The sequence below is a fragment of the Zosterops lateralis genome (genome assembly GCF_965231275.1).
Source record: "Zosterops lateralis genome assembly, chromosome: 2".
In the NCBI taxonomy this organism is placed as follows: Eukaryota; Metazoa; Chordata; class Aves; order Passeriformes; family Zosteropidae; genus Zosterops; species Zosterops lateralis.
The window spans coordinates 106966604-106981251 of record NC_139763.1 but is presented as its reverse complement, the minus strand read 5'-3'; the positions used below and the strand labels follow the sequence as shown (position 1 = coordinate 106981251).

At 43.7% G+C, this 14648-nt stretch overlaps 1 protein-coding gene across 1 annotated transcript in view; it reads right to left on the bottom strand.

Moving 5' to 3' along the window:
* The window catches only part of PTGFRN (prostaglandin F2 receptor inhibitor), a 65288-nt gene that overhangs the window by 24051 nt on the left and 26589 nt on the right, over positions 1 to 14648 (bottom strand). Inside the window, exons 2-5 of the mRNA XM_083854823.1 lie at positions 12638 to 13003; positions 11310 to 11732; positions 8102 to 8485; positions 4503 to 4928 (exon numbers count right to left, since the gene is read on the bottom strand). Of these exons, the coding sequence (XP_083710949.1) occupies positions 4503 to 4928; positions 8102 to 8485; positions 11310 to 11732; positions 12638 to 13003 (1599 nt within the window). The remainder of the gene's footprint in view (positions 1 to 4502; positions 4929 to 8101; positions 8486 to 11309; positions 11733 to 12637; positions 13004 to 14648) is intronic.

Sequence of the window (14648 nt, the reverse complement as noted above, 5' to 3'; positions counted from 1 at the left end):
AACAAGGAGGTATGCTCTTATGACAGTCCTTTCAAAGCATTTTCCTTCCTTTAAAAACTCCTGAGACCCTTAGTTTGGATGAGCACACAAAGCAGGCACCCACTCTTCTGTTAGACCATAAGAAATCTAGAACAGAATAGAGAAGAGGACACACAACCCATGACGTGCAGGTGCTGAATGTCTCATTTTGCAATAAAGTCAAAAAAAGATCAAAGGGATGTTTCTCTATGTGCCATAATATTAGAGACCTGCATATGTAGCAAAGTAAAACAACAACAACAGCCCCATATCCTATCAACTAGAAAAACCTGGGTCACCATTCTTAATATTCTGGTTCTGTGCTAATATTGTTCTCCTTCAGCAGCAGCAGATGAAATGTAATTAGCACTCCTTCACCCCCACCTAGGAAAGCATGTAGCTGTCTGTGTGTGAGAGTGCGCATTATGAGAAAGAGGGCAGCCCAAAGATTTGGCACTTATCTTAGAAATAACAGTAATATGCACAGAAAATTAAGAGGAAAAAGAAAGTCTCTTCATGTTTCCTGTGTTAGCAGAAATTACTCATCAGATCTTGCAGCATAAGATGAGCCAGAGAGGACAAATGAATGTTTTCTTCCAAAAACTACAGCCTAAGGTTTCATTTCTAATCTTCTGGGAATTTCCAAGGAAGCAGTGTGAGTCTTGACCATTATTCCACAGACTTGCTTGTCTGCATACATGCCTGCAGTCCCATGTGGAGTCTCATCTTCTTCTTGTAAAGCTCCATGAATGAAAAGCACAATAAAACACACTCGGCTTGGTTATATACAGGAGGCTGCAATCTGCAGTTTACTCTGGAAAGCAGTAAGGGAAGAGTTCCTAAGTAAACCATACCCAAAGCTTGGGCACTACTCCAAGACAGAGGGCTAGCAACAGGAGAAATCCTAGCCAAATGACTCAAATAAAATTTGAGTAAACTGTACTTTGGAGCCTGGCAATGCCTTCTGCCTTCCATCACTGGCCAGTCCAAGTGGTTAAGCCACACTGTAATTTTCCTGTTGCTCTTCTACCACAAAGTGTGTGCTCAGCTTCAAGAGCACTTCCTGGGTAGTGACCAAAACCAGTTTTCACCTAATCTACGCCAGGCAAATTTCTAGAGAAGCCCAACAACTACAAGGGCAAGAAGACTTGAGAAAACAGCAAACACCCTCCCTGCACTGCTCTGGCTCCAGCTGGAAAAGGCCAGGGCTGACAGCAACCTCAGAGCATCACAGCACTACTTGAGGCTGCTGACAAGAATCTCAGTGTTCATAAAGGCCCCTTCATCCCCCAGTGCACTAAGGAGGCTGCAGGTACAGGAATGCAGCAGAGATCAAGGCAGTGACAGCTCTACCGCGGCAGGAAGAGGTGGCTGTATGACATGCCGAGGTACAACTGCAGCCCCAGCAGCTCTGGAAGCACAACAGGCACACCAAAGCCTGCACTGCAGCCTCCCCCTGAACACATCAACTACTCTTGGACACACACTTGGCTTCAGGAACTCTTGTCCCTACAGCCAAACTGGCACATACACACACCAGCTTAGTGCCATGGGGATTTCTTTGCCCGGGAGGAACTGTGTGTCTGTACCACACTGTGTCTGTGATACATCAGCAATGATAAAGAAAAGTAGGTGGCAGAAATATTATCTGTTCTCTCTTTGCAGGGCTGTCTGAAAGATTAAGGCACCCTTGCTCCCAATTAAGTGTGATGGGAGGGCCTGTGCAAACATTTAGGACAAGTAACATCATGTTAAATACAATTATTTTGTAAATTAAAGACAGAAGTATTAACAAAACCCCAAATAATAGTACCTTTGGGATTTGGAATTTCAATTAAAAGATAATGTTCTCTTCTGCTAAGTACTCCATGCAGATCCAAGGTTGACAACACTGGTTTAGGAAAAAAGCATTGATTCCATGTTCCACTGCAAACAGTATCTGTGCTCTAAATGTAACTCATATTCAAATAAATAAATAAAATTATCTTTTAGAATATCAAACTTTTTTCTGTGTTGAAAATCATTTACAGAACTAGTCAAAAAAGGTTTCCTCCCTTTCTTTACACCCCTTTTCACTGACTGGAATTTGTACTCTAAATAAGCAAAACAATACAACTGATGTTTTTAATTTCTGAGATGAGACAGAAATGCCTTCTTTGTCACCTTGGCAGGGGAGAAAGTAGAAGAGGGGAAGAAACATATCAGGCAGACTATGTCAAAAACAACGGTGATCTATGATAGCAATTGGCTGCATTTGCAAAGCTGAGTAAGCAGAAAGATGTGTGAGCATTATTGGTCCCCGTGGAATAAAATAGAAAACAGAGATAATAAAACCTCAAGTTCAAATGGACAAATACACAACTTATTATACAACGCACAAAAAAGGGTTTTTGACATCTTTACATGATGTTTACATTTTGAATAAAGGCTCTGAACACCCCTCTTTGCTGAGAGACCCACAGACACAATATAAACCCACTTCTCCTTTCTCAAGAATTCAGAACGATTGTTTTCAAAGTGAGATTTCTCCAACCTCCTCTCCCCAAAGCACTGCTCTAAAGTCAACAAAGAAGATGCAAGCAATGAAATAGATGGAAGAAAAGTCTCTGTATAGGCATAAGCTATCCAAGGAAGAGGCAAATTTCTGTTCTCTCCTTAGGCAAACACGTGGGAGCCTGGCTGCTGGCTTTTATAAGCACTGGGAGCAGTTAGGGACTCAAATCACCAGAGATACTTGTCAAAACAACAGCCAGAGAGCACAGGCAGCAGCAGATTAACTCCTTCGTAGCTGCTGGCTAACAACACTGGGCTCCCAGCCCAGTCTGGAGTTCACAGGAATGGGATATGCCAGGGGACAGGACACACAGGGAGAGGCATCTGGGGCTGCAATGCTGAGGGGGGAGTTGATGGGTGGAAGAGAAGGGGAAATCAAACCTATATTTCACCCTCCCCATATCACATACATATCACATTCTTTTTCAGGAGGGGAAGGTTTTTGTAGGAGAGCTCACTTTCACGTAATAAATCCCCCAACTACGAGTTTTGCCAACAGAACGTACTTTTCAGCACAGGGACTATAACATTTACATTTGTGCTGCAGAATTAGCAGAGTTTCTGGAACAAAACCAGAAACGAGGGAATGTTCACACCTGTCACGGTTTGTTTTCCCTCAGAAATGTCAACACAGGCTGAGACTTTTCAACTCCAGCTGGTCTCTGTGGCTGCTCCGACAGTGAGGATCCATTACACTGGCATGCACATACACACACTCCGTGTTGTGGCATAACACTGAACTAATTGTGACCACACTCAGCATTAATGAGACTTCTCAGTCCTGCTGGAGAAGCCAGCTTCAGGGGTAAAACAAAACAAAAAAAAAAAAAACAAACCCACAAAATCAAAAAAAAAGACCTTTCCCTGGACCACTCACTTGGTCTGGGCATGCAGGGAGTAACGAGCAAGCAGCCCACCACTTCTCTCTCCACTGAAGCAGAATCACAGCAGAAGATTTCCAATTTGCTGTTCAGGGATTATCCCTAAACAACTTTAAAATTATTTCAAATTGCTTGTCTCTGAAATACAGTTCTCTGCCTGTGGATGCCTAAGCCAGACTGTTACACTAATCTATCAATATAAATGCAGCTCAGCTAAGAACAGATTTTTGACAAAGGCATTACATCCTAGGTCATCCTAACATTTCTGAGGCTGTCCAAGACCCTTGTGCATGACTTCACTCTCAGCCAAAACAGTATCACTGTACAGCACATCCAGGAAACACAGATCCCATTTTAAACCAGAGTTAAGCAACTTCAGGTAACTATTAAGCTTCTAAAAATGCTCCTAGAATAAGTTAGGTACTGACTAGAGCTAGTTCACTTCAGCCTAAAAAAAGGTCAAGACCCAAGCTAACCACTGAGTTAACTTTGTTCAGCTACCCACTTTTTTTTTTTTTGATACTCTGGTAGTGCTATGCCCATGAACTTCCTCAGAACTGCCTTTTAACTATGGGTTTATAGAAGAGAAAAATAAACCCACAACTCTCAAACTGTCAAGCAGAGAAGACAAACGGACATTTCTCCTTTCACCTCAGTACAACCCTGTTGTTAGCAGCCAGCTACATCCTAAAGAGACCAAAATACTCCGAGCCACAAGAGTGGGCAATGACCACAGCAACGCTGCTGGATGCCACCCCTGCCACTTCCAGCCCAGCTCCTGGAAGTCTCAGCAGGTTGATGGAATCTCTCCTTTGATGGTGTCCCTTCCTTTGCACTTCCACTCCAAACTGTTGCATAAAACTGGTAAAGTAGTGATGTAAAATAAAAGAGTGATGTAAAGTAATTATTCCCCTCCACAGATAAGAGGCCTTTACACAAGCTGACAGTGCTTTTAGACCTTGATAAACACAGAACTCCATTTCCAAAGCCCATTAGCAGGCCTTCTGGCTGGCAAGCCTGTTCTCAGCCACCCAGGTGCAAAGTTCCTACCTTGTGTAGCCCAGAAAACGTGGACAGGTATAGAAGTCACATCTTTGCTCTTCACCCAGCTGTTGTTGCGGTGCCTACTCCACGCTGAGATGACACAGAAATAATCCCCTCTGTCGCTCTCTGAAGTCCACTGGATTCTCATATTGAAGGTGTCAGCAGACTTTTTATAGAAGATTATTTCCCCATTCTGAATCCTCTCTCTGCCCCTGTCCCCAGGCAGCAGAGTCCAGTCTGCATCCATCGAGGCCAGGAGCTCCTCTGCCACCACGTCATCACCAGGCAGGTGCTGCCTGTAGTACCAGGAAACAGTGAAGCGGATGTTGGCTTCGGTGTCCTGCACGTTTGTGATCCTGCAGTTGAGCTCTGTGGGGTCATCTGAAAACTTGGGGGTTTTAGAGGCATTCAGGAACACGTCATAGTCTGGCTCTGCAGGAGAGGAAACAGAAGAAACGGGTTAGAAGCTACAAGAAGGGAGAAAATGGCAGAATTAATTAAAAGGTTCACTAACTTCTAACATCCAGTTTTAGCATCTGAGCTAAGAAGCCAAGTGCCACAATATGCACTTTTTTTACAAGACCTTGGAACTTGGACTCTGGCTCTCAGTCTTGTACCAGTCTGATGCAGGTACCCCTAGATTTGCATTTCTAAACAAGACATTCCATTTCATAGGTCTGGTCAGACCACTTCAGAAAAATCAGGACTAATAGATCTTGTTGAGCAAAATAATTACCTCCTTCAGGCCTGCCCCCAAGAACCCACCTGTGGGTTCGATTTCAACCCAGCCAGCCACTTTTTGCATCTGTCAAATGCCTGGGGCAACCTGCAGCAGAACACTGGTTATCCTCTAGCTTTGGACTGATCAGAGACACCCCACTTCCCCAGTATCTCTCCAGGGTAAGAGGCCATCTTCCATCTTGAAATGCCTTCCTTTCCACACTTAACCATCCCATTGTGTCTCTACAACAGTTTAAGAATGGTAAAAAACACCCAGACACCCAAGCCAGGGGACAGGGAACACTACTGGCAATGGCCACAGGCAGCACCAAGAGCTGAGCACAGTAAATTTCAGAGGTCAGCAGTTTAAATACTACCTAAAGTCAATAAATACTAAGTAGGATAAGAGTTGAAGATGTGTAGATCAGAAAAAGCTTCACAGTCTGAATAAAGAAATATGTGCTGTACAGCTGTGAGGCTGGAATACCTCACGCTGGAAAATCAGTGCCTGACTTTCATGGGTTAAGAATGGGGCTGTTATATTTAAATCTGAAATAGCTGGCTGCCCAAAGCCTAAAAGTGATAAGAGAGCCGCATGACTATTTTCTCTCAGACTACAGAGATAGTAAAGGAAAAAGATTACAGCAAGAACTTCACACCACAAAGGAAATACATATTTATTTACTAGTATTAGAATATTTTTGTCTTGCTGTCTACTATAATTCAGAAAAATGACCAGCTTCCCAACTGTTTGGCCAATACTCATCACACGGCTTTTACAGCCTAACTGTATTCAGCACTCTGTATTTATTTCCTGTTTTATGTTTTACTTGGCATTTTGCCCTCCTAGGAACAATTAACTGAAGCTATAATTGGGACAAAGACGGCAATCCAAGGCTAAAACTTAGGCTTAGCTCACCAACGAGCCAAGATAATAAAGCATCTTAATAGAACTGCTGTGGAAACTCTGTGTGCATATGCACTTTTGCACTTGAGATGCAAAGGATAAAAACAATTGTAGCAAACAAGCTGGGCTGCTGCTATGTCAGCCTGCAGAAAATATCTCCCACCAGTGTCCTTGCATCTAGCAAGAACAAGGGCATCAATACACACCAGACCCCAGAGAATCTGGTAATACTGATGGTGAGTTTCTGTGACATTAGGCAACATAAAATCCTAAAAGCACTGCTTACAAAGTCTGTGGTACCTACTACCAGTGAGCATGTGGAGATTTCTGCACATTTTCAGGAGAAGTAAGGCAAAATAAAAAGGAAATGCACAGCATTTTGCTACAACCAAAGTACAGATTAATAATGATGGCCAAACCCTGCTTGTAGTGTAAGCCCCCTTAGATCCTACAGCTACACTGCTCTTCCTTTCTCATTCACAAAACTAGTTTACTCCAGGGCCTCATGATGTATTGTTCACACTCTACAACTCTCTTATCATTCCCCCTTTGCCTCCCCTTCCCCTCAAAAAGAAGGCATTCAAGACCAACTAATATTTTCACAGCAACAAAGAAAGCAGATGCACTTCTCAAGACAGGGACACAAGAAGGAAAAACTGCAAGAATCCCAAGTTCTTAGAAAATTGCTTGAGGTTTGTTTTATTTGTGGGCAGGGGAAGGACCCTAAGAAGAGAGTTTTCCCTTTGATAGCACCACTCCAGACAGGCGCTTCACCCTGACAGACACTCAAATAGAGGATTTAGAAAGAATAAAAGGCTGGCTGGATAAACCTCATTCCTCCAGTCTGTCAGCTGTCAAAGAACAGCCTCACTGACAATTCAATGACTTAATACTCCAGGAGCTCTTAACTTCCATTAAGGAGGAGGAGTTGGTGAATTCTGGATGCAGTTGAAAACCTCAAACGCCGAAAATTTATTCTGCTTTCCCTCTCCCTAGCAACCAAGCATCTGCATCTGCTGAAAAGCAGATTTTATTTTCTCCTGTTCCCAAATAATGCTACATTGGAATGCAAAGAGTAGTCCTGCAGGTACAGGCACGACAAGAGAGCACATGAGCGTGCAAGTACATCCGTACACACATGAACACATGTGCATGACTGCACACACAAAGTGGGGAAAGGAGGGAATACTCAGAAGTTAAATGTACAATGTGAATGGCTGAATGAGGACAGGAAATGAAGACATTAATCACTTGTGCACTTTTAGTACACATTACAAGTGTACTTGGAGACAGCCACGGCTCAGCTGCTCTGCACAATGCTAAAATGCAACATTTAAAGTCATTGTCGATGGGATTTAACCTTATGGCACAGCCATTTATTGCTGAAAAACAGGCTCTCTATATGCTGGCCTCATTCAGCACTTTCATGTTGGAGGAGCTCTGCCTTTGTAACTGGGCAGTACCACCAGTTTCTCATGACAAGAGGATCTGAAAGGGTACATTGAAAGGGTTTGGGCCTGGGAACAGGCACCAAGCACTACAGCTCTGCCAGCTCACATCCAGCTTCATTCAGGCTTCCAATACCTTGTCAACTTTACCAGGTGCAGATACCTTACCTACGTCATTCTGCAACAACATCCTGAGTTTCACTGCCTCTAAATTGAAGCTATTATCTCCAAGAATAAACTAGAGAACAGATTAGGTAGGCTGACATATCTAAGACCTATCTGTAAAACAATAGGCTTTTTAAGAAGTTTTACTGGAGTTTCATTTTTAGTACTTCTCCCAGGTAACTTTACTTCTAAGGATATTTGCATAAAGAGAAATATATGTGAAAGAGATCTCTACATATAGACAATAGATGCAAACAAGAGAAACATTCATGCAGGAGAGATTCTGCAAGGTCCTCTCCCTTTTCTGATGGGGCCAAGGATTGAGGGACACATTATCCACGAATTCTGACAGCACAATCACTCACCTAGTGCTGTCACCACCACACTGACTGGTGCAGAGGTCCTCTCCACCACCTTATGCCAGCTCCCATTGTGCAGTGGCACCCAGATAGCAGCTTCACAGAAGTAGTAGCCAGAGTCCTCCACATCCACATCGCGCACCAAGAGGCGATAGGAGTTCCTGTCCACATGGCTGAGGCTGATGAGGGTTGAGTCACTGACAACAGAATCATGGTCCATGCTCAGCAAGAGCTGAGCATCTGACAAGGTGTCATCAGGTGATGCCGAAAAATACCACATCACCTCTGCTTGGAAAATACCACTCCTGTCTGTTGTAATGTTGCATGTAAGGTCCAGGGAGTCTCTTTCGGTCACAGACACATTGCTGGTTGAGATGACCACATCTAGAGCTTGGAAAGAGAGACACAAAAATTCAAACAAAAAAATATTTTTTTATTTGTTACTTTTAATAAACATAGTTCACTCTAAGTCATCCAGAACTTCTCATTCTTTAACAGGAGCTTCTGAACAGGCTCAGTAGCCCAACCTTCAAATGTCTGTTGGATATTGAGCCGAGTGATCTATTACAAGGGCAGTACACATTATCAGTCAAGCAAGGGATGTGTGATGAGGGCAGAGGGGAGAAAGGGAGGGAGAAGAGCATTTTTATAACTCAACAGCAACTGGTCCATGAAGGCTTTGTTTCATCCACAGACTGCACATCACCTTTGCATAGCAGGAAAACGTGTACAGGATTTTTCAGTCTCGCAGGAGGTTCAAAGTGTTTTGGGACCATGCTTCAGAAGACCAAGCATCTACAGAAGTCACTAGGAACTACATTGGAACTCAACATGGTTTATACTGTCCTCAAACAGAGCAGATTTAGATGAGAAGCAACCATAGCCATACCTTGGAGTCCTGACTGACCTCAGGTGTGCTGCAAAAACATGAAATGGAAGCCAACAGAAGGCAGCAGTAACTCCCTATACTGCTGATTTCTCCGTTTACTGCTCAGAACAACACACACTGGGGACTTCAAAGCAACACCAACAGCCACTCCAAACACACTTAACAACCACTGGCCAGTGAATAGCTTTAATATACATATCACATATGGTCACAGGCAGCATTCAAACAGGGCCAGATACAGAATACTAAGAGAAAACCATGGAATCAGAGTGTCAAGACCAGGCTACCACCTGTCTTCACTTGCTCATTGCTCGCTCTACACTGCCTGAAGATTAGATCTGGGTCTCAGTGCAGCATCATTCTCACAGTGTGTAATGCAGCTGCTCTTAAAGTCTCCACTGAGGCCAGTGGACAGGGCTGCTACAGCAGTGGCTCTTCTCAGCACAAGCAATAACAGAGATCTCTGCTTTAAACCAGCAACTGTCTCTCTGCTGAGATTAGTGACTTCTGTGTAAAAGCATCTGCATAAACTTACTTGGACTATCATCTGGAATGAGAGACAACACATGAAGGCTAGAGCCAAACTGAGTAGTCAGAACTATTGCCAATAAAACCAAGCAATGCTCATTCTCACCCCTCACCACCTGATAACACAGAGCAGTCAAACTGTACAGAGGGTAGCAGGCCCCACCTGAGTGCTGAAACCAAGTCCAGATGAATCTCTCACTGGGACTTGCCTCACTGTCTTATCATGGGATTGGAATCAGCAGGAAAGCCTAGCTAATTTAACAGACTAATACCAGAATACAAAATAAGATTCATCTGCAAGGTTAAGAGCAGCAATTCTCCAAGCAACATTTCTGTCTTCATGAAAGTGATGGGCATTCACAATCTGGCAATATATGCACATAGAGGGACTTGGAGAGAGTTTACCCATAGGCATATAACCATTTACATCTCAAGTTCTTTTAGCATGCAAGTGCAGAGATTTCAGATGTCAGCACAAGATGCTCTTCAAGTCCTTCTACAGGATGTGTATACAGCACTTTGCTGGAGAATAACCTATCCCCTTTAGCATAACTTCAAAAAAGCCTTCATGCCCCTGACAAAGTGCCAGTGCTGCTATGAAGGCAAAAAAACCCGAAGGAAAACAAACAAAAGCCCCCACAACAAACAAACCACACACCCAAACCACATCAGAAAAACTGTACCACTACTGGTCTTGGCCAGCTTCATGCTATTTTCAGCCACGGATTAAAACCCACCTACTTAAACCAAACACTGCAAAGGTGTGACAAAATCGAGAATTACAGCCCTTAATTAGGCAAGTCCTGTGTCAGCAAAGAGCACCAGCAAGCTTTGCTGTGCAAGACACCCTGAAAAAGAGGGGACAGATTGATCCTGTCAAAATTCACAGGCTAAGTACCACCAAGACACTAAAACTATATCCAAAGGAACCAATCAAAAAACCCCAGATTTATGGGTTCTCCCTATAGTGATTAAGGGATTACAAAAAATGAAAAGATACCCTTCCTATCTGCACAGTTCTGAAATACCGTGATAATCTCATATTTCTGAAGGACCATCACTGCCTGTTTTTCCACCTATTGAGTGATAAGGTGCATCACCCCCGCCCTCCCTCCTCCAACCAGCAGTGCTAATGCAATCAAGTGCTTAGTGCATCTAGTCCTAAATCTGTATGGGCAGGGATATCTGGATATCCTCAGCATAGCACTGCATGTATTTTTGTCTCCTTAGCCAAGCATGCAATGATGTGTTTAACAGAACCATTACTGCCCTAGACCCCTGCCAACACAGCAGAGCAATCAGATCAGTGATAAAAATCATTGGGTAATTTGCCCTGTTAAATTATCACTGCCTTCCTCCTTTCTCTTGATCTTTCCATGCTATTTTAATAAACAGCATACAGAAAAGCTCCACATCTATCACAAGCCAGTTTCACAGGGGAAGTGCAGCTGTTTAGTGCTATGGAACCCTGTGTTAACAAGAGATCAGAGGGAAGGCTTTGGGTGATCAGGTGTTAAATACAAAGTTTATTTCACAAATATAAAAAACCACGAGCACTTTGAAGCAAACAAAGGATGAGATAAAATCTGGGTCTAGGCATCCAAGAGGTTCCAGGCAAACCTTCCATGCCATCAACCCCCTTTTCTCCAAAGTAAAGCTAGAAAAATTATTTGGCCAGCTATCCAAACAGCACTCCAGGTTCTGCTGGATGCACCCTCACTTGGTTCAGCTGACCCCAAAGCACCAGAGCCTGGACGCAGCCCCGCGCTGCGACCACAGCCCACCGGGAACACTCACCGGTCCTCTGGATTGACACGGTGGCGATCTCCACGCTCTTCTCCTGGATCTTCTGCCACGAGCCATCCGCCCCTCTCACCCACTCGCTGACGAGGCACCTGTAGGCCCCTCCATCGGCAGAGGAGGCCTGGGACACGGACAGGCGGTACGTGTCATTGGCCCCCGTGTCCAGGCGGACGTCCCCGCTGCGGTAGCGCTCCTCATAGCCAGGGCCCGGCTGGAACTTGCCCTCGTGAGTCAAGGAGAGGATGTCCCGCCACGAGGATCCGCTGCTCCTGAGCTGCCAGGTGACGTGCAGGTGGGTGTGCTCCGGGGAGGTGGTGATGGCTGAGCAGCGCAGCTTGAAGGAGTCGCCCTCGGACAGCCGGAGAGACGTCGAGGAACGAGCTTTGGAACCGCTCACGGACAAGCCGTCAGAAATCACTATTAGGGGGAAAGAAAAAAACAACAACAACAACAAAAAAAAAAGACCAAAAGACACAAGCATCATAAAACAGAATCAAGAAGAGAACACCCACAGTGAGCTGTTCAGATGTAAGGCAATAAAACCACCACAGAGCAACACCTTGCCAATCATTCCTTCTTCCACACATAAATCTATTCCAGGAAGAAGAAAATTCAGCTGAAAAAGCACTAAAGGAAGTGCTCTGTTTTAAACAAGCCAAGACAAGAATTCATTTATCCTTCCACTCACTTTGCAAGACAAGAATTCATTTATCCTTCCATTCACTTTAGTTTCTCATCCAAACATCATCATTTTGACTATTCCCATACAAAACTAATCTTGATATTCATGTGAGTAAAAGATAAGACGTGGGAAAAGAAATACTGTCCAAATTTAATACTGAAAAATGCTAAGTGATAGAGCAAAGCTGGAACAAGACTGTAGTATCAAAATGCCAAAGGAGAAAAGGAAGATTACCTCCTTCGTACAGAAAGATCCCTAAATGACACTAAAACTGAGAGAGAAGACAGCCTGTGTTTTTTACCTGAACTTTGCTTCTCTACCCAGAGCCTTAGGGACATGAAATATTTGCAGACATCTTCAGAATACCCACCACTTAGTGTTTTATTTACATATTTACTAGACAGAAAAAAAAGAAAATGGTGTTTATAGTAAACAGCCTCTCTTCACTTCTTCACCTCACTTGCCTTTGCTATCATATTTGCAAATTTTAAATTCTGGCTTTAGGAGAATTAAATAGGAATAAGAAGAAGAAGAAAGAAAACCAAAAATCATGACAATCATAAACAACAGAAAGTCAACATTCTTAAGGGTAATCAATATCAAAAACAAATTTAAAGCACACCTCACTCTTCAGAAATACCTTTCACTTGGACCTCAGCATCATAATTTCCCTGAACGGTGGCATCAGTGCTGGGCGTGGAACATTTGTATCTCCCTTGGTCAGCTGGCTGGATGTTCCTAATCACAAGTTCCACAGCATCGTTGCTGCTCCGTCTCAGTTTGATATCCCCGCGGCCCACGCGTTTTTGGTACTCCTCAGAGGTGAAGGTAGAATCCCAGGTACTCACTATCCGCACGAAGTCGGCCTCCCGGGAGAACTCCCAGTCAAAGTTCTGCTCACTGGGCCCGTCATAGTCACTCACGCTGCAGGGGATCGCCACCTCCGTGCCCACCACCCGAATGAGGGGCCCCTTGGGCACTCGCACAATGCGCCCTCTGCACAAAGCTGGGCGGGAGAACAAAGAATAACACACAGTTAACGACAAGCTTCAAACAGGAAAAAAACAAAAATTAAATATGCCCAGGTTGGGCATCCCACTCTGCAGAAAGCAAGAATTAGTAAGAGCAATATTGCCCGTTAACGTTTAAATCTCACTGAAGCGGGAGCCTCTAAACACACCATTTTTAGCGTGGGCAATCTTTTTTTCACTGCTTATTTAATTTAATTTATGTTACATGAAGTAACAAAATACTGACAGAGAGAAAATTGTAAACAGAAAAAAAAAAAAGACGATAATTAACCATAGATCCAATGGATAGCAGTTTCTCTACTACAAGGAAAGTGCTATGTAAGATGTATAAACAACATTAATAAGTGGCTTTCATTACTACAATGAGAGCATAATCTAATCAGGAATTTTTATAAGACTTCTGCTGATACCATTAGAGAGTCTGAAGTAGGAAATTAATTCTCCCCTAGATTGAGGGCCATGAGAATTTTAAGTTGACTGTCTCCAAAAATGAGTATAGTCACAGCTGCCCTGGAGGGTCATGGCTTCTCTCACAAAGGTGAGATTCCTTGCCCTCCAAATTGATTTAAAAGGAAGAACTGATTATAACAGACACAGTTTGCTTGAGTGGATTTCTGCAACCACAAGTTTCCTCTTTGGTGAAGGCCCAGAACCCGGGAGCATGAGCAGAGCAGGCTCTCTCCAAAGCAGAGGAACACACAGTGCTCAGACCATGTTTTCTGGTCCCACCAGAAGGAAAGAAGGACAGCAGCAGTTTTCTGCAGAAGGCTGGCAAAGCAGTGTGCTATGCTCCAGGCAGAAGTGTGAACCACTTAAACAAGCCAGAAGACCTGGCAAAGACACAGCAAGAGACTCTTCTGATTTGGCTCTGTAGTCCAGAGAATAACCCCGGCAGCTGCACACGGATTTTGGCAGGTCCTTACTTCTCCAAAGAGCAAACTGCTTTGAGTCATAGTTCCAACCAGATATCTCTCTTAAGAGATGACTACTACCTAAACTCAGCTTCCAAACATAACCAGCTTACTGCATCCCACCATCTCCACCTCCATAGCAAAATATTTTAATAGCCATATAGAACAGAAGCCGGAACACTGACAGACAGATCTTGATACAAACAAGTAGACATCTAACAACACCAAAAGCAATTGGACCAAAAAAACTGATCTGGGATACCACAGAGGAAAAGACAAATTTAAACAAACCACCCCCCAACACACAAAGTACAGCATCCCACATCTGCTACAATTCACCAAGTCCATTGGGAAAGCCACCAGCTAGTGACATGAACACCAATATATTTGCTGAGCCTTTCCCTCCTATCACTGCACATCTTCTTGCTGTAGATTAGAACTCCACTTGGTGCCTTAGGCCCATCATGCCAATGGGTGTCCAAGTGTGGGCAAAAGAGTCTTGTGAACAGAAACTCCCCACTGAGGAACCTCCTATAAAGCACAGCTTTTCCCCTCCAGAGCAATGTGGAGAAGGATGTGTTAAAGAATAAAATTTCTGTGGGCATTTAAAACTACACAAGTAGCTGTACACACTCAGCATAACTGCAAGAGAAAAAGCATAATTTTATTTGCAGTTACAGTTCAGCAAGCAGTTGAACCAAGAACTGAC